The 17,930-nt window shown below is 59.1% G+C and overlaps 3 protein-coding genes and 1 non-coding gene across 8 annotated transcripts; 2 read left to right on the plus strand and 2 right to left on the minus strand.

Moving 5' to 3' along the window:
* The first annotated feature begins 138 nt into the window (after window positions 1-138).
* LOC146595175 (uncharacterized) lies at window positions 139-5,172 on the plus strand. 4 transcript variants are annotated; one of them, XM_085306177.1, is made up of 13 exons: window positions 139-1,089; window positions 1,710-1,761; window positions 2,056-2,128; window positions 2,260-2,393; window positions 2,518-2,555; window positions 2,638-2,832; window positions 3,259-3,380; window positions 3,475-3,643; window positions 3,754-3,846; window positions 3,929-4,019; window positions 4,133-4,170; window positions 4,283-4,375; window positions 4,515-5,172. In XM_085306177.1, the coding sequence occupies exons 1-13, from the start codon at window positions 720-722 to the stop codon at window positions 4,937-4,939; spliced, it is 1,893 nt and encodes a 630-aa protein (XP_085162303.1). In that variant the 5' UTR covers window positions 139-719; the 3' UTR covers window positions 4,940-5,172. The 4 variants fall into 4 exon arrangements, with proteins under 4 accessions (XP_085162303.1, XP_085162302.1, XP_085162301.1 ...); XM_085306176.1 differs by having other exon boundaries at window positions 2,518-2,832; window positions 3,929-4,170; XM_085306175.1 differs by having other exon boundaries at window positions 3,754-4,170.
* Window positions 5,173-5,682: 510 nt separating this feature from the next.
* LOC146595176 (U11 spliceosomal RNA) lies at window positions 5,683-5,811 on the minus strand. Its single transcript, XR_014895992.1, has one exon. It is a non-coding gene; the product is annotated as a U11 spliceosomal RNA (small nuclear RNA).
* Window positions 5,812-6,173: 362 nt separating this feature from the next.
* On the plus strand, window positions 6,174-14,819 carry TAF12 (TATA-box binding protein associated factor 12). 2 transcript variants are annotated; one of them, XM_085306179.1, is made up of 7 exons: window positions 6,178-6,282; window positions 8,140-8,285; window positions 10,552-10,803; window positions 11,783-11,860; window positions 12,162-12,276; window positions 12,735-12,823; window positions 14,348-14,819. In XM_085306179.1, the coding sequence occupies exons 2-7, from the start codon at window positions 8,217-8,219 to the stop codon at window positions 14,381-14,383; spliced, it is 639 nt and encodes a 212-aa protein (XP_085162305.1). In that variant the 5' UTR covers window positions 6,178-6,282; window positions 8,140-8,216; the 3' UTR covers window positions 14,384-14,819. The 2 variants fall into 2 exon arrangements, with proteins under 2 accessions (XP_085162306.1, XP_085162305.1); XM_085306180.1 differs by lacking the exon at window positions 8,140-8,285 and having other exon boundaries at window positions 6,174-6,282.
* A 1,591-nt stretch (window positions 14,820-16,410) lies between these two features.
* On the minus strand, window positions 16,411-17,870 carry RAB42 (RAB42, member RAS oncogene family). Its single transcript, XM_085306229.1, has 2 exons — window positions 17,413-17,870; window positions 16,411-16,977 (listed from the first exon to the last, which is right to left on the minus strand). The coding sequence occupies exons 1-2, from the start codon at window positions 17,646-17,648 to the stop codon at window positions 16,554-16,556; spliced, it is 660 nt and encodes a 219-aa protein (XP_085162355.1). The 5' UTR covers window positions 17,649-17,870; the 3' UTR covers window positions 16,411-16,553.
* Window positions 17,871-17,930: the final 60 nt, after the last annotated feature.

Raw genomic sequence — 17,930 nt, forward strand, 5'->3', positions numbered from 1 at the left:
TTTCTCCCCAGCGCTCTAGCGGGGCTGCAACAGCCGACAGTCTGCGGTACCGTGTCCCCCCCTCCCCCCGCACAGTCTGGTTCAGAGCTGGTGCCAGAAGTCGSGGGGCGGGGGGGTGGGGGGGGTCCGTGCCGGGAACGCGGCCAGCGTCTCCCTCGGCACCGCCGCGGACGTCGCGGTGGAAAAGAGCCAGTTCCAGTCAGCCGCCGTTCCCAGCGGCCGCGATTTATTTATTTATTTATTTTCCCACCCTGTTCTCCGGGCTTTGCTGCCCTCTCCTCCGTCCGTGGGGGCGGCAGGGAGGGCTCCGTCCCGGCTCCGTCCCGGCTCCATCCCCATCCTCTCTGGCCCGGCCTCGGGGACAGGTTCATCCCCACCTCCCTGCTCCCCAAAGCCCGGAGACCCCTTTTCCGCCGTGGGCGCTGGCGCCCCGTTTCCCGGCTCGTCCCTTTGCCTCTCCCACCGGGGCGCCGCGGGAAGGAGCAGGGCGCTCGGCCGCCCCGGCCACGGCTCTCCGGAGCCGGCGGCGGCGGCACGTACCGGAGACGTCAGTCGTGCGGCAGCGTCTGGCGCGGGCTGCGCCGCGGCGGCAGCTGGCTGCGCTCTCCCGGCTGGATGCGGCCCTGCTTCCGACAGTGCCGTATCCACGTGCCCAGAGGCCACGGTGATGGGCGTGATGCAGAGCCAGGGCCACTTCTTGCTCCCACTGGGGATCAGCGATGTCCCCAAACCTCCCCCCCCGCCTCGTTGGCCTGCTAAGCTCTAGTCTTAATCAGGGAGATGGAGACCGCAAATTAATTTGGATTAAACGGATCGCTGCGCCGACGGATTTAGGAGGCAGCTTCCGCGGCTCCTGCGAAGGGGGGGACGGGGGGAGGCGGGGAGGGTCGGGGACGCCGTGCCGCGGGCTCCGCGGGCGCCTGAGCCGCCCGGTGCCCCGCGGCCCGGCAGGGCCCTACTGCAGGAACGCCGGCCCCGCGGCCCCGCTCCTGGTGACCAACGCCAGCGCCGTGACGGTCCTGTTCAACAGCACCAGCCACCGCTCCGGACGGGGCCTCCTGCTCTCCTACGCCACCTCCCAGCACCCAGGTGAGGGGCAGCGGCACCCGCCGGCGGGACACCCCCAGGGCGGGCTCCCGTCGCCCCGCGCTCCCTGAACACCCAGGATTTTCCTCCCTGGAGGGGTGGGGGGCACGAAGGAGCTCGGGGACACGGCAGAGCCTCGGAGAGGCGGTGGGGAGGACGGGGAGCGGCAGCCCCGGGCGATGGGAGCAGTGGGGCTGGAGGGACCGCGGCGCAGGAGCGATCCCGCAGCGGGCGCAGCGGCTCCGGCCAGCCCAGCTCTCCGGGACTAACCCCAGATACGGGGCAGCCGGGACCCTCGGGGGTGCCAGGACCCCCCCCTCCCAGGGGTGCTGGGACTCCCAGGGGTGTTTGGACCCCCCCCCAGGGATGCCGGGACCCCCAGGGGTGCTGGGACCCCCAGGGGTGCTGGGACCTTCAGGGATGCCAGGACCCCCCCCCAGGGATTCTTGAGACCCCCCAGGGGTGCCGGGACCCCCAGGGGTGCCGGGACCCTCAGGGCAGCCACCATCCGGAGCATGGTCTTATTTGGGAATATCGTGGGGCCGGGGCTCCCCGGGGCAGAGCTGGGTGCAGGTGGGGGTCCAGCACGGCCCCTCACCCTCGGGGGGGTCCCTGCCTTGCAGACCTGGTCTCCTGCTTGGTGAAAGGCACCCACTACGTGCAGGAGCACATCAGGTGAGCGCCCGTCCCCGCGCGCCGAGGGTGCCGGGCCCCGCGGGGCGCCCCGCGAACCGCTCGGCGAGGTGTCCGGGCCGAGCGGGGAGGCTGGTTTCTGTCCCACCTGGATTCGCAACCGGTCCTGGCTGGGGCATCGCTGCAAGACCCCCATCAGGACCCCATCGGTCCCCATCCCCATCCCGGAGACTGGGGCTTGCTGGGGGGGGTGGAGGGGGGCTGGGGGAGAGCAAAAGCGGGCGGATGAGCGGCGCGGCGGCGCCGGCTCTGAGCGCCCCCGGCCGTGTGTTGCAGCGTGTACTGCCCCGCCGGCTGCAAGGGCATCGCCGGGGACATCTGGGGCAACGTGCACCAAGGCTACCGAGACGTGAGTGCCAGCTCTGCCCGCCGGGGGGGCACCCGGAGGTGCCGGGCCGCTCGTCACCTCCGTCCCGGCTGGGGGACGGGGAAGCTCGGGGCGTCCGTGGGCGCGGCGGGCGGCTCACCGCGCGCCCGCAGACCTCGGTGCTGTGCAAGGCGGCCGTGCACGCCGGGGCRATCGCCGACGAGCTGGGCGGGCAGGTGGCCGTGACGCGGGAGAAGGGCGTCACGCTCTACGAGGCAGCCTTCGCCAACGGGCTCCGCTCCAAAAGGTGGGCGAGGGGCTGGCGCCGCTCCGCGTCGGGGCATCCCCCCCCCCCCTTCCTCCCCTCCAAGCCCGGCTTTGCCGGTCTCGGCGCCGTCCCGGTGACGCTCCCGGTGCTTTCGCTCCCGCAGGGGCTCCCTCTCCGAGAAGCGGCTCGTGTTCCACCGAGGTATTTCTTCCCCCTTTCCCCGGAAAGCCGGCCGCGGCTTCGGCCGCCGAAACCCTCCGCTGACGCCTCCCTCCCGCCGCAGCCTGCGGCGATGCCCTCGCCGTGGCCGCCTTCAACGCCTCGTCCTCCTGGCACGAGGTGGACGCGCTGGGGCAGCTCCGCGCCTGGACGGCCGAGCGGGCCGCGCTCGGCGCCGCCGGCCGCTCCTGGGCCGCCGCTCCGGGCTCCGAGGCCGCCTGGCTGGAGCTGGACCTGGGCGCCCGCAGGAACGTCACAGGTCAGCGGAGCTTCGCCCCAACTGCCCCATCCCCGCGCCCCTCTTCCCCCACTGCTCTTATACTGGTGCAAACTGGGATGCGGCCCCAGCAGCTGCCCTCCTCCCCCCTCCTCCGCCTCCCTCTGTCCTCTGCTCTGTTCCTCCCTGCTTTCGCCCCCGCTCGCCGCCCTCCGGCTCCGCGACGGACACGTTAATGTTATGCTCTYGCATCCGGCGCCAGCGAGCGCCTTTTGTTCGGCCGGAGCCCGCCGAAAACGGGCGCTTTGTGCGGCCGGCCCCGAACGCGCCTGCTAATTGCGGCGAGGAAAATGGGGACATTGTAAGGCCGGAGGAGGGAGGAATGCGGKCCGGGAGCCGGCGCCGGAGGTTATCGGCTCCGCCGGGCTGGTCGCTGCCCCCGGCTCTGAGCCCCCGGCCCCCCAACAGGGATTATCACCAAGGGATCTTCGGAGGAGTACGACTACTACGTGGAGTCCTACCGGGTCTCCTCCAGCCGGGACGGGAAGAACTGGAGAACCTACAAGGGCAGCGGYGGGCAGGAGGACAAGGTGGGCGGCCGGCGGGCGCGGAGCGAGAGGCCGGGTGGGCGCCCGGGGGTGCCGCAGCGCTGCCCGTCCTCCGCCGCCTCCTCCTCCCCGCCAGGTCTTCGAAGGCAAYGCCAACAGCCGCGAGGAGGTCGCCAACGCCTTCATCCCGCCCGTGGTGGCCCGCTACGTGCGCATCACGCCCCAGCGCTGGCACCAGCGCATCGCCTTGAAGGTGGCCCTGCTGGGCTGCCAGCCGGCGCGGATGAGGGCGCCCCGGCCCTACGGTGAGTCCTCGGTGCCCGCGGCGGCAGGGCGGGGTGGGGGGAGACACGGGGGTCCCTGCACGGGAGCTGCCACCTTGCACCACGCTCGCGGCGCCCGCTCTGCCCCGCAGCGCCCAGCGCCCCGAAGGAGGTCCCCGTCCCCCCCGGCAGCCTGGCCACCCGCACGCCCGTGCCCGGCGTCGCCCTGGACCCGGAGAAGGCAGGTGGGTGCACGCAGGGGAGGGGAGGGGGGTCCCCGGCGGAGCCCGGCGCCGCYCTCCGCTCCCGCCGCCCTCCCTCGCGCAGGCTCCGCGCTGCTGGTCATGCTGCTCGTCGGCGGCTTCGTGCTGCTCTGCTCCGGCCTCCTGCTGCTGGCTTTCCTCTGCMGCCGGAAAAGGTGGGTCCCATCCTGCTCCCGGCCCGGGGCCGAGAGCGCGGCGGGCAACGCGGGGCGACTCGGCGGCCGCTCTGCCGGCCCCGTGCCCCCCACCTCCCTCTCTGCCCTCGCAGGAAGCCCGCGGCCGAGCTGCACTGCGGGCTGGCGGAAGGTAAAGGCGCGCGGCCGGGGCGCCGGCTCTCCTCCGCGGCGTCCCGCGGGGACGCGAGCGTCCTGGGAGGCGGCAGGTGACACCTGGGGGGCTTCTCCTCTCCTCCGCTCAGGGCACCCCACGCCGGAGCCGAGCCTGCCGCCCGCCAGCTCCGCGCTGGCCTCCTTCCCCGCGCCGCCGGACCTCGGCGCCGACCCCTCGGCAGGTAACGGCGCCGCCGGAGCCGGGCCCCGGGGAGCCCGGTCCCTGCCTGGCACCGCATGCCCATCTCGGCGGGAACGGGACGGCATGGTGGGGGACGGCGGCGCCAGCGCCCCGAGCAGCCGCTGACGGCCCCGTTGCAGAGTACGCCGAGCCGGACGTGCTGCAGGCGAGCCCCGGCRGCCAGACGGGCCCCTCCACCTTCAAGCCGCCCCCGGATGAAGGCTACGCGCTGCCGCTGGTCGTGAGCCACTACGACGTGCCGGGGAAGCACCACGAGTACGCGGAGCCGCTGCCGCCCGAGCCCGAGTACGCCACGCCGTTCAGCGAGCAGGCGCCCGAGCCCGCCGGCGCCCCGAGCCGCGCCGGGTGCCTCGGCTCGGCGCGGTACCACTCGCCCGCCCCGCGGCCCGCGGAGGCGCCCGGCGGGCTCTGTGCACCCGCCCGGCCGGAGCGGACTGCCAGCCCCGGCGGGGACTCGGCCGGGGCACCCGCGCCCTCTCCGCGGGGGTCCCATTTCCAGCTCGCAGACTGTGCGCTCTCGCACGTGTACCACGAACCCTTGTGAAGCCGCAGGGGGGGAGATGGCCTCTGCCGCGCCGGAGGACGCAGCCGCCCCGAGGTGCGGGGAGAAGGCGAAGCGGGAAGCGCGGCCGCCGCGCGGGGCCCTTCTCGCCCTGCCGGGGCCGGCCGCGCTGCCGGCGGCCCGAGCCCTTGGCCATAGGCCTTCCCCGAGCTCTCAAAGGGAGGTTTTTACAAAGCAAGAATATTTAAATACACATAATATATGTAGATAAACCATTCCGTCACTGCTTGCTGTCACCGAACGCTCCCCGGCACCCCGCTTTCGCCCGGGTGGGGGGCTCTCCCCACCGCTCAGCGGCGTTTTACACCCCGCAGCAGAGCGCCCCACTTTCGCGCAGGTGAGGGGCTCTCCCCGCCGCTCAGCGACGTTTTACACCCCGCAGCAGAGCTCGGGGGCAGGCAGCAAAGCCGAGGGCCCCCGGCGCGCTGTATTTTCTGCGGGAACGCCGATGGTGCTGGTGCTGCCCGCCCCGAGTGCTTACAGGGCGCCTACAGGGCATCCTATAGACCCAGACCCGGGCACCTATAGATCCCCGCAGGCTCGGGGTTGTCCCTGAGCCCGCGCAGATACAGGCTGCCGGCGACCGGCGCGCACAGACCCGCGCGCACAGACCCACGCACGGGGCGCGCTAACGCGGGTCCGGGCCGAGGGGCGCTCGCGCACCCACGGGGAACACGCGCCGCGCGCGCGCCCCCGCGCTGCTCTCTGCTGTCGTTACCCGGTACCGGGGCGCCAGAACAGGCGGTTACCGGCTGCCCCCGCCGCAAAAATTGTGCTTCCGAAATCTCTTGATGTCGATTCCGCGGGGGCGGCCGCGGGGCCCCCCCGTGCCACGCACGGCAGAAGCCCTTTTTAAAGCTGCGCTCCGCCGCCGCCGCCAGCCCAAGGCGGCAGGGTGCTGCCGAGCTCACGGCGAGGCCCGCTGCCCGCCGCCGACCGGCCGCGCTCCRCCTGCACCCCGGGCTTCTTCCTTCCTTCTTCCCGTCCATTTTCCGCGTCATTTCCGCGGGTTTTTACCCCAAACGCCGCCGTTTCCCCGCCGCGGCGCCGCCGCTGCTGTATGCAAATAGCGCGGGGCATGCTGGGGCGCCCGCCCCACTGCACCGCCGCCCCCCCGAGGCGGACCACTCTACGCATGCGCAGAAGCTTAACGGGTTGGGCGCGGGGAACAGAAGCGGTTGAGCGCACGCGCAGCCGCTGGTTGGCGGCGCCGGGAAGTGCTTCCRGGTGGCGGCGGGGTAGTGACCCCGGAAGGGCTCGGGTCGGTGCGGCGGAGGGAGCGGAGCCGGCGGYGGCGCCTCGGTCCGCCCGCGGGTCATGGGGAGGTAGGAGCGGGCGGGCGGACCGCGGGCTGCGGGGCGCCCCCTTTCCCTCCGCCCCCGCGGCTGCTGGCGGCGGGGGCAGCGGCTGTGCCACTGCCGGGGCGGCCCGGACCCTTCCCCGCCTCGCCCGCCGCCCCGGCGCGGGGCGCGGAGCCGCCGGTAGCGGCCTGAACTGCACGAGAAAACATGAGTTTTTCGCTGTGCGAGGGTTATTTAACCTTGTGGTGGAAAAACGTTGGATCTGAGGGGGCGAAAGGCGAGCAGGAGGCTGCTCTGCTCGCGTGTGTCCTGGCACCGGCCCGGGGGGGGGTCTGTCATCCCCTGCACTGCGGCGCCGTGGCTGCCACAAGGCTGCTCAGTTTGGGGTGGAAAAGGACGGTTTGACAGTCAGGACCTGAAGCACTCAAGCCTCGGYGGACCCCTTGAAGRTCCTTCCAGCTTTCGCAGCTAGGGCAGGGTCCAAATGCAATTTTTGCTACACAAGCTCCAAAACCGTTTGCCCAGTTGTGCTCTAAAACAGTCGTGACCCCCCTGTAATGAGGTGTGACAGTTCTTATTTTCAGCTGGAGCAAAAGGTTCAACGAAGTTGGGGCAACATGTAGTTCCTGGTCCTGGGCTTTTGTCTGTGTTTCTAAGCCCAAAGTTAGGGCAGTGGATGTAGTTAATAAAAATGAAAAATGTGTTACAAAGCTGCCTTAGTGTTAGCTTTTTATGTCAAAGTTGGAAGGATTGGTCGAACTGGCTTCTGTGTTCAGAACTTGGAGCCTGCTATTGACTACAAATTGCTATAGGTGACCTTGGATGTTATCGACTGCTTTGTCTGTGGCTGCTCTCAGAGGCCTCCTGAAGTGTTTTGCGTTTTGAGCAATCCCCTAATTACCATTCCATGTGAGTTGTCTTTGGACTGGTGACCTGTTTACGTGGTGTTTGAGAAGAACAAGCTGCTGGAAGAAAATCTGTTTTAGTTGTATGTTTGAAGTTCTTATTTCACTAGGTTTTCATTTCACTAGATTTCAGGTATCGKTTTTTCAGAAGTAAATGCAAAGCTGGGAGCTGTGTGCTGAGGAGAAAGGACGTTTCAGTTACTTTTCAGCATCTAAGCACATCTTGGAGGAAAAAAAAGACTTTCCTGTTCACTCACTTTGTATCTTTAGCTAATATGGGTAAACACTTGTAAGGCATACTTCCTCTAGCAGCATAAGGGAGAGCTTTGTCTGACATTTATAATAACTAAAGTGAAGGAAAGCAAGAATTTTCCCAATTTTTTTTCCATTAATACTAAAGAGACACCCAGACCACGCAGTCCTTTGCAAACTTGGGTGACACTGTTGGTGAAAATTGTCTGTTAGCCATTTCTTAATGGAAATGGGAACCCCGAGCACTCCGMCGAACAGGCTGACAGGTTTGTTTGGCTTTAATATAGGCTTTAACTACAGTTGTAGCACTGTGCTGTAGTAGTACCACTGCTTAACAAATTAGAGCAGATCAGCTGAGAGTTGGTGATGTTAACTGAGGCCACGAGACGTATTGCTGCCGTGGAAGAAAGCTGCTGTTGCAAAGGTCTGGGTTAATCCGAACACCGGTGCTCACAGCTGGTACCAAGAAGCCCTCTGTCTTCTGACGTAAAAATGGAGTTTTGCCAAACTTGTGCTCCCATGTCAGGATCCCAGGTGCCTTGTCTTCTGTAGCAGCGTACCCTGGGCTTCCACCTCTACTTAAATAGTATTAATACCCTCAAGTATACCCTTGTGTGCTGTAGTAAGGAYATGGCATGCTCTTGTGTGGCAGCTGGTGAAAACATATCCTGTTTAGATCTTACAATATAACGGATGATATGCAAAATATCTGGTATTCCTGTAGGAATGAGAATTATATGGAAGAGGAGGAGGAGAGAGTAGGTTAACGCTGACTGCTGACTTGCTGGAAGCTTTCGGAAAATGGCTTCTCCGTTCACTGGGCCCACAGCAGTTGCTGATGTAATTAAAGATCTAGACACCCAGATAGCTGTAAGTAAATTGCGTGAGCCATGAGTTGGCATGCAGGACTTGGTGTGGGATTCTGCACATCCTGTTAGTTTTGCATTTGATGGTCTTAATAGCACCCCAAGGATGCAGTAAGATCTTCAAATAAACGAACAAAACTGCCTTATACTAATAAAGTGCCTTCTGCCCGAGGATTTCAGAGCATTCCCTAAACATTGCCTTCTCCTCTGCATGGTAAGAATTCCTGCTCTCTGGATTTGTAAACTGAGGCATGGGAGTGAACAGCCTGAGATCARCCAATGCTAAAACCCAGACTAGCATATTGAAGTCCCTCTGATCTTGTGCTAAGCTCTTAAGAGTAGTGCCTTCATRCTGAAATGCTATCTAAGGGGTTTTAGAGTGTGAACATAAGGGTTTTCCAGCATTAATTCAGTTAACATTGAGGAGCTAGAAATGTGCTGAGAGCACTACAGAAGTGTCTTGCRTATAAAACCTTTTGGAAGAGCTCCATGTCTGTAGGATGCAACAGTGCATGAGTTTGTGTTGGAATGAAGCACTAAAACAGCCACATGCTAAGCATTTCTCCGTGACTTCTGGTTTGTTTGGGATTTTTTTTGGTGTGAATTAATTCAAACTAACAAGGTTACTCTGATGAGGGAAATGCATCTATTTGTAGATAAGGCGGAAAACACTTTGTTCATCAGTTTGTATGTGAATGTACTTTATGGGCCTGTGATCAGTATCAATGTAAGGAAGAGAAGGCTCTCGTAGCAAATGGGGGTGTTTAAGGGAAATTGTTGTCACTTAAGACTTCACTGTGATTAATGTTTCATATTTCAGTAAATGCTGAATAACCTACAAGAATAAGCAGGTTAAGAGGAATTCTTTTGTCCTTTTAAAGTACAAAAGTGCTTAAATTTATGGACAGGGTGCTTTGTAAGGAGACAGCTAGTAAACAGCTGTTATACCAAACTTTCTTCATTTTTCATTTTTGTAAGTAATTTCACACTGCACTGCATAGGCTTTCCAGAGGACGTGTTCTCAATGGCTACTCATCACCAGTATCTGCCAAGCAACAACTGCTGCAGCCTCTATGTGAAAGGCTTTTACATCAAACTGTTGATTAACTGTTCATTTTGTGCGATAGGCCTGTCACTGCAGTCTGCACTGCCAGAGGTGATGGAAGCCCGAGGGTCTGAACAGAGTTTCCTTTCACCCGGCTGTGCCGCAGAGCAGCAGCAAGGACCAAGCAGAGCCTTAACGAGCCTGGATTTTAGAGCCTTTCAGCTATCAAATGGTTGCCAGTCATTCTGCAATTAGCTCAGCTGCTAATAACATGAATAATGTCTARTGCCTAATGGTGAACCTGGAAGATCTGAGTAATTAGTTAAGCTGCTGAAACCCAGTTCTGGTTCACTGTTGACAGCTCAGTAAATCTGATTTCATTTACTGTGGCTTTCAGCTGCCCAGCATGGGAAGAACAAATCGAAGGTGTGGGCATGTATGTGTATTTTCTTTCTTGTCACGTTACCTCTGAGTAAGCAGACTCGTACTCTTGGACCTGAAACTGAATCCTACGTTGTCCAGCCAACATCAGTGTTTCTTCTTTACAAGTGATCTTGGTGGAAATATTGGTCTGGGGAGAGGGCTCACTACAGGTCAGGCTTGAAATGTGGCGTGGCCAAAAATGAAACCCCCACCTCGCAGCACTCGTGGGCAGATGCCTAAGGGAATTTGAACTTCTGACCTGCATCTCRGGCATGTGGAGTATGAAGATGAAGACTCAATTGTTGCCCAGTGCTGAGTGCAGCAGGACAGGGCCTGTGCCCACGCATTGCTGCCAAGAGAACAAGCCAGGCCCTTGTCCTTTAGTTAAATCTCCMTGGCTCTGCACATGGTCTCTTAATTAAAGCTGTTATTAGTATAAGTGAAGTGTGTGCAAAAAGGCATTGATCCAAGGGCGAGGTGAATGCATGTGCAGGATTCAGTCTGGAAGAAGAGGAATGAGCMGGTGGGTCAGTGCGACCGCACAGCYGCTACCTGTTGTCAGTCAGTGCACTGCATGCAGCTGTTGTGCTTCTYRTGGCAAACTTCATTTYCCATATCCCAGGGGATGTTTCTCTTTTTCTAAACGTTCTTCCTCCCTTCCTGCTGTGTCCAGAGAGACCTGATTGAATATAAACCTCTSTGTCCTGTCAGTACACTGTGGCTTTGCTATGGGCAAAGAGTTAAGCACCYCTTGGATTTCCCTTCTCTGATTGCTTACTGTGGCTTCCGCTTCCTTTTCCAGTTGATTGGCTTGGGTCCCCACAACCCCAAGAAGAAGCAAGACCTAGAGAAGCTTTATGATCTAAAAGCTAAAGCCCAACAGATTATGAACCAGTTTGGCCCATCTACCTTGATCAACCTCTCCAACTTCTCCTCGATAAAGCCAGAACCAGCCAGCACTCCCCCGCAGAGCTCCATGGCAAACAGCACCACCGTGGCAAAGATGCCTGGGACGCCCAGCGGAGGAGGACGGCTCAGTCCCGAAAGCAACCAGGTAATTTCACCCTCAGCTTTGGGACGACAGGGAAGATGGTCAGACCTGACTGTAGGTTGATTCSTCTCCTTCCTTAAAATACCAGCAAATACTAATGTCAATTAAAGTATTGGGTTCTGTCCTGAGTGAGCCATCATCTCTATGTAGTCCTTCCCCCTGAGACACTTTTGGGTTGGATGACGTACAGATGTAGCTGCAGAAGTTTTGTCAATTTTATGAAGATATATAGTGGGGGAGTGACTGGAAAATTCCCTTTAAATGTGATTTAAATGAGAGAAATAAGAGTTGTGTGCATTCATAACCTTAGTCAGACTGGGGTGGTGCAAGGTGCAGCATCAGTTCTAAAAAGCTGCTGGCTTACATATTTGCCGGTCACGTTGTTGAGTCTTTAATGCACATAAAATGTGTTGCTGCCAAGCAGGCACTCCAAAATTGTTTCTTTATCTTACGTGTTGCTAGTGTCCAGGAGTATTAAAATCTCTGCTTTCTTACCACATATTTGGACTGACAGGGTGCTGCCTGCTGCCCTAGAATAACTCGGCACTCATGTATGTGTCTGTTTTCCTTTCAAAGCACTCAGGCTGATAAGCACTGGAGTAATGGAGATAATTCCTTTGTGTCCTGRACACAAACTTGATCACTGAAAAGCTGCTTACGTTTGCTCTGTACCTTTTAGGACTTCCGATTGTGCCGTCGTCTTCTCTTAWGAGGAGCCTTGTTTTAAGCAATGGTGTTTCAGTTCAAGTGGTTGCGCTTTCAAGACACAGCATCGCTTTTATTTATTACACTGAGATGCGCTGTCTGGTCAAAGCTGCCAGGGGTTCTTGAAAATGGCTCCTTAATACCTGGTATTTCTTATCTCTGCCATTCCCGAACTGATACGGTGTGTCAACATGGGTGACTTGGGCCTCAGGATAGTGGGGGCAGCTGGTTTGCTGAAGTAGAGCAGTAAATTGTTCCTTCCCTCCCCCACACTCAGGTTTTAACCAAGAAGAAACTGCAGGACCTGGTGCGTGAGGTGGATCCAAATGAGCAGCTGGATGAAGATGTGGAGGAAGTAGGTACACRCACCCCTGGTAGGGGCTACAGAAGGAGCTGGCTCAGGGCTTTCACAGACCAGCAGCCCCTTGCCAAAGCAGCAAGGGTTGGTTCAAATTACGCTGCTGTATGTTTGCTGCAGCCTTCAGACGTCCATATCTGCTTTCGCTTCCCAGTGCTGAGAAGTGTTTTAAGACTGCAATGGCAGCAAACGTCTTTGAAGTAGTAGCTTCTGAGAGTTCATTTTCGTACGCTTCACATAATTTTGACGCTAYGGTTCAGTACTGATGAGGCTGGTTGTTGTTCTTGGTCCGTGACAGATGCTGTTGCAGATTGCTGATGATTTCATAGAGAGCGTGGTGACGGCTGCCTGCCAGCTTGCACGGCATCGCAAGTCAAACACTCTGGAAGTGAAAGATGTCCAGTTGCATCTTGGTAAGTGATTTTTTTTTCTCTCAGTTCAAAGCTGGGAACATATTTTTCAATTGGGGCAAACCCTGACCATGGCATTGGGGTGGAAACCTGTGAATAGCTGCTGATTCGTTGCTATTTAACAGTGCCCTCGCAGTCAGGGATTGTCAGGGTGTCCTTCCCCTGACCATATCCTCTCCTAGCTAAGYATTCAATTGTGCAGTTTGTAGCTGTCCTTTGGCCTCTATTGGAAGATACCTAGCAGAGGAAATTAATCTTTTGTGTGCTTTAATGCAGTGCAGCTGACAGCTATTGTTCTTAAAAGCCTTTTATAGCTTCTGACCAGATCACTAGCACGTGTCCATTTCTAGTGCTGGTCCCAGAAGGGTGTATTACTGGTATTTTAGTTCTGAAGAGACCACTCTTGCCACATGCAATTGGGGTAGTTTTTGTCGTGTGCTGACCTGCTCCCTCTCTTCCAGAACGTCAGTGGAACATGTGGATCCCGGGCTTTGGTTCTGAAGAAATCAGGCCCTATAAAAAAGCCTGCACTACAGAAGCTCACAAGCAGGTAAGGAGCCCTTGGTAACATGCTGAGAGCCACGTGGTAGAAGGCTAATATGGGTAGGGTCTTCCTGGACTCCTGGCACTATGTGAATTTGTATCCTCTTTTCCAAGTGGTTTGGAATTGAAATCACTTCCAGGGTCCCCTGACCTGTTTATGCAGAGAGGGTCGAGCTTGCTCTTGCTGCTTTGTGGGCTGGCTGTGCCCTGAGTGAACCAGGAGCTCTCACACTGTCTGTGGGCAGTTCAAGTCTGAAGCAACTGAGCTGCAGACAATAATCTTGTCAGCTGTCGTCTTGTGGATTTGGTGCTTCCTCTTTGTGCAGAAGGAAGCGAAAAGGCTGCTCAGCTCCTCTGGTTCAATAGAAAATCCATATCCAAGCATGCTAGATTAAATGCTTGTGTATCTCCRCACCTCTGTAGCCTCACAGGTGCTGTGGTTCGAGCCCAAGAGAGCCCTATGGCTGCAGGATCTACTGAAGCTGTAGATTGTAGATCTGCAAAAGCCATGTGTGAGCACAGTGCTGTGAGAATGTTGGCCTGCTGTCACAGGATTGTTGCTTCCTCTGTGTGCAGTTAAGAAGTTGCAGAAAGGCTGGAGAATTTCTTCGCAGAACTTTGAAAAACAGCCATAGGAAGCAGAAACACAACTGAGATGCCCTGTGTGACTGGCTGAGTGAAGTCTTGTGGCCGGTTCTGTCTGGGATGCAGTACATACGCGATTAACCGGATACCCCCCACTCTGCACTTGCAGCCCCAGGCTGCCTGGTACAAAATCACGGAAGTCTGGATGTGGTGTTATACCGTGATCAAGAGCTCTCTTTGACAGGCTTTGGCTSAAATTCCTGGGGCTACCTGATATCTGCACCCCAACGCTGCAGGTGGTGAATGGTGTACGGCACCTGCTGTGTCCATGTGCAAGGGTCGCAAGTCTTGGACACCATAAGAAGTGAAACAGCTGCAGAAAGCTTAAAGGCCTGGGAAGGCGCAGCAGAGAGCACACAGATGTCCTGCAATTTCAGCTGTAGACTGAAGCTGAGCAGCTCTGTTCTTTCCCTTAGWTTTGCTTTAAATGAATTGGGCTACTGCTTTTTAAACGTAAGGTCAGAGCCAGGGAAGTGGGTGCCCTGCTGGAGTTTTCCAGGTTGCATCTCTCCTCCTGAAGCTACTGCAATAACTGCCTGTCATGGAGAGAGAAGGCCTTGAAGTGGTTCTGGATGCGATGCACTGTTTAATCCTAGTGCCCCTTACCAGCAGTTAAAGCTTTACTCATTCACTTTGCCAACTYAAGGTGTGAAGAAGAGTATAGATGCTTTCTTTTTATCTAGCTCTGGCTGTGTCTSTGTTAGGGTTTAAATGAACTTGAAAGACCTGTGTTGAAACAAGTCAGGCAGTGTCCTAAGAGAACCTGAGATACTGTCTTCTCAGTATTGTTCCTGGGTGGGTAGCTTATAAGCTTGTTTTGCAGTAACCTTGTTGGAGACTCTTGGCGTCCCATGTTTTTCTCTCTCTCTCTTTTTTTTTGTTACAGAGAATGGCATTGATCCGCAAAACTACCAAGAAATAGCCCCTAGGAAGAGTTGGGAGATGACACCAGTGCATTTTGGGATATCTGCCTCTCCGCTGAAGCCTCCACGATGCCATCCACGGGATATTTTTTTTAATGCTTACAGAGAAGCATATATTTTTTATTAACGGTGCAGCAATATCTGACTTTATGAGGAGATCTGCCAAAAAAGTTCTACGCCCCCTTCCTCATTCCCTCTGAGAGCGCAACGTATCTCAAAACAAAGACTTTTATTTGTGACTTGAAAGTGGTTTATCGTATAAGTGATTATCCAAGGGACAGAGCATTTGATCTTGTGTGGGACAGTATTAGAAGCATCTGTAGAGGTTTTTGTTTCCTCCTTCCTGCCCTTACCTGTTCCAGTACTTTGTAATGTCAGTGTTTATATAAATACTTGCGTTTGTTTTACATGAATAAAGAAATTATTAATCTAAAACCATGGCACAGTCTTGTGCTGTTCAAGAGCATGTGGAGAAATTGCAAGTGAAACGACTGGTGATCAGGATAACCTGCTTTTCTGCCTGTGATGCTCTTGTAAGAGATCTCTTGTCCTAGGGCTGGAAGCGAGTGGAACGATTTGTCTGGTCCTCTACTGTGCTAACAGGATTTGGTGAGCAGCTGGAAGCTCTTTACATCCAGCCCAGGGTGAGGTGTTTGCCCACCAGTTGCAAATTTAGACCATGASGAACTGGACATGGTGACCGAGGAAAAGAAATTAGGGCTGACCCTGGTTCTCTGCTTGTCTGGGGCGTAAAGAAAGGCTGTGTCCTGCTGCCTGTTCCTGCTTGTTCTGTTCAAACCAGTGATCATCAGAGAAGCTGCTGCTTGTTTGACCTGGGGAAGAGGGAGCAGACAGCTCTGCAAACACTCCACGCAGCAAGGGGAGATGAGTGTGCCTTATCCTCCCTGCCAGGCCTGTTGCCAGGGCTCTTAGAGCCCAAGGGGCTCCTRGTACCCAGGGGAGAAACTTGAAGTAATATAGAAACCACTAAGGCCTCTCTCCTGCTTTCGTGTAGCAGCCAGCTAAGGAGCCAGGAGCATGCGATTAAACTAACGCGGCCTCTTGGGTGAGGCCAGGCTTGTCGCTGTTCTTGCCTCRCTGTGGGGGCTCAGCTGGTGCTGGGGGGACAGAGCTGTTCACCGTGCAGCCAGACTGCTCGAGCTCCTCGGTCACTCAGGAGCTGCAGCTATTCAAAATGTGCAACTGGGCCCTCCTGAGCGCGGAGAAGCCCAGCCCTGAGCCGCTTCCCTGCCGGCACGCTCCGGACGCGGCAGTAAGAGGGGCTGCAGCTCGGCGCGCGGCTGGGGAGGTCACAGACCGCCCCACGAGCGCCTGGCGCGCGGTCAGGGCATGGGGACGGCCTCGTAGGAAGGGGCTCACGGAGCGAATAGGGGCTTGGGCGTTAAATCCACCCCTGCAGACCTGACCCCCATCGCGCCTGGTGTTGGGGAGGTCCCGTGAGCAGCCTCAGCGTTGACGCCTTCCCCCCTCCCCAGCRAAACACGGGCAGCCGGGAAGGGGAGTACAGGGTGTTTAACGTGCCGCCGCAGTTGCTCAGTGCGCTTCCCCRTGCTGCAAATGCTTGATTTCTGTTGCTCAGCTCCTTCATCGCAGCGGAGCTGAGCGCGTCCGAGCTCCTCGCCGGCTCTGCCTTGCGGCGCAGGAGGCAGCGGGGCTCTGCACCAGGCAGGCTGTGAACACCCCCCCTATCCCGAGCACGAGCATCTCTTTGTGCTTCTCCTCCTTCTCCGGCACCTGAAACTTCAGCCGCGGCTGGCGGCCGCTCTTCACCGCGGCCCAGGCGCCGGCTCGCCCAGCGCGAGCACCCAGAGCTGGCGGCACCAGCGGGTCTCCGCCGGCGGCTGAGCGGGTTTTCAGCCTCTCGCCGGCCCCGGGAACCCGCCGGCCCCTCGCTCGGCAGAGCCCTTATTCGGCACGGAGCAGCTCTGGTTTATTAAAAACACCACTGCAGCTGAACATATATATATACACATATACATATATATATGTATGTATACACGTTTTTTTTTCCACAGCCCCCAAATTAAGGCTCGGAGCCCCGATGGAGCCGCACTGGCGGGTGGCGCTGGGGATGGGGGTGCTGCTCCCTCACCCCCGTCAGCGTCCCAGCTGCTGGCGGGTCCCAGCCCGGCCAGCCCAGCGCCGCTGTCAGCACCGGCACCGGCGCCGGGGCTCCCGCTGCTGCGGCGGGCGGCCGCGGCTCTCGCCGGGGATGAGCTTGACGCCGTCCGAGGCGTCGTGGGGGGCGAGCGCCCCGCGCCGCAGCGCCTCGTGGATGCGGCCGGCCACCGTCTCGAAGGCCAGCTCCACGTTGAGGTTGCTCCTGGCGGAGGTCTCCACGAAGGCCATGCCCAGCGAGGCGGCGAGCCGCCCGGCCTCCTCGGCCGACACCGCGCGCTCGCCCGCCAGGTCGCACTTGTGGCCCACCAGGACGAAGGCCACCTTGCCGGCGGCCCGGCCGCCCGCCGCCTCGTGGTACCACTCGGTGACGTGCTCGAAGGACGCGCGGTTGGTGACGTCGAAGACCAGCAGCGCGCCGGCCGCGCTCCGGTAGAAGGACCTGGTGATGGACCTGGGCACCGCAGCGGGGGGGTGTCGGGGGCAGCGCGCCGGCAAACCCCCCTTTTAGAAAATCCCAGCCCCGGCGGTGCCCGGAAAGGGGAACCCGCCGCCGCAGCCCCTCCCGCCCTTCGCAGCCCATTTGAGCCTCTCTCATGCTCCCAGGCTTGTTGGCTCCAGCCTGATGCAATCAGGGAGGCAAATCCCCAGCCCCTTCAGGCCTGCGGGCTCTGCTCCCCCCCTAAAAAAAACCCGACCACAGGTTTGCTGCAAGCACAGCAAAAGGTTGCAACCCCCCTCCCCGAAAGCACCSTCGTCCCGTTGCGAAGCGCAGCAGGGACTTTGCACCCGGTGCAGCAGCACTGCCACGAAGGAAACTCGAAGAGGAGCGGTGCTGGCACTTTGCCATGTGCCCCCCGCCCCGGCCCGCGTCCCCCCCGCCGCTCACCTGAAGCGCTCCTGGCCCGCCGTGTCCCAGAGCTGCAGCTTGGCCCGGCCGGCCGGCGGCAGCCGCACCGTGCGGCTGTAGAAATCCACRCCGACAGTGGGGCAGGGCGCGGGCCCCCCCGCCGCCCCCGGGCCCTCGGCGTAGCAGCGCAGCAGCGACGACTTGCCCACCGCCGCGTCCCCCAGCACCAGCACGCGGTACTGGTAGTGCCCGTCGGGCTCGGGCGCCGTGTCCATGCCGGCGGCCAGGATTGTGATCCCGGCCCGGGCTTCGCCTTGCCGGTCAAGTCTCCACCCTCATCCCCACCCCGCGGCGTCTTCCCGTGGCCRGGGAACCTGTCCCAGCCTGCTCTGACCTCGCAGATTGACCCCCGCGGAGACCCGAACCTGCAAAAGCGGGGAGAGGCGCTGAGTAGCGCCCGCTCCGGTCCCGTCAGAGTTGCTCCGCAAGCAGCCTGGTGGCCTGCACGGGGATTTTGCCATCAGCCTGTCCTCCCCCTCCTGCTGCTCTTTGTTCCC

The sequence above is a fragment of the Rhea americana genome, unplaced genomic scaffold (assembly GCF_003343005.1).
Source record: "Rhea americana isolate MKP2758 unplaced genomic scaffold, rheAme1 scaffold_234, whole genome shotgun sequence".
Classification (NCBI taxonomy): Eukaryota; Metazoa; Chordata; class Aves; order Rheiformes; family Rheidae; genus Rhea; species Rhea americana.

What these genes read in the sequence shown, in the direction of transcription:
- TAF12 (XM_085306179.1), top strand. Translation starts at nt 8,217, where the DNA reads ATGGCTTCTCCGTTCACTGGGCCCACAGCAGTTGCTGATGTAATTAAA. An exon ending in AGATGTCCAGTTGCATCTTG is followed by an intron (nt 12,277 to 12,734) that starts GTAAGTGATTTT and finishes CCTCTCTTCCAG; the next exon opens with AACGTCAGTGGAACATGTGG. An exon ending in CTACAGAAGCTCACAAGCAG is followed by an intron (nt 12,824 to 14,347) that starts GTAAGGAGCCCT and finishes TTTTTGTTACAG; the next exon opens with AGAATGGCATTGATCCGCAA.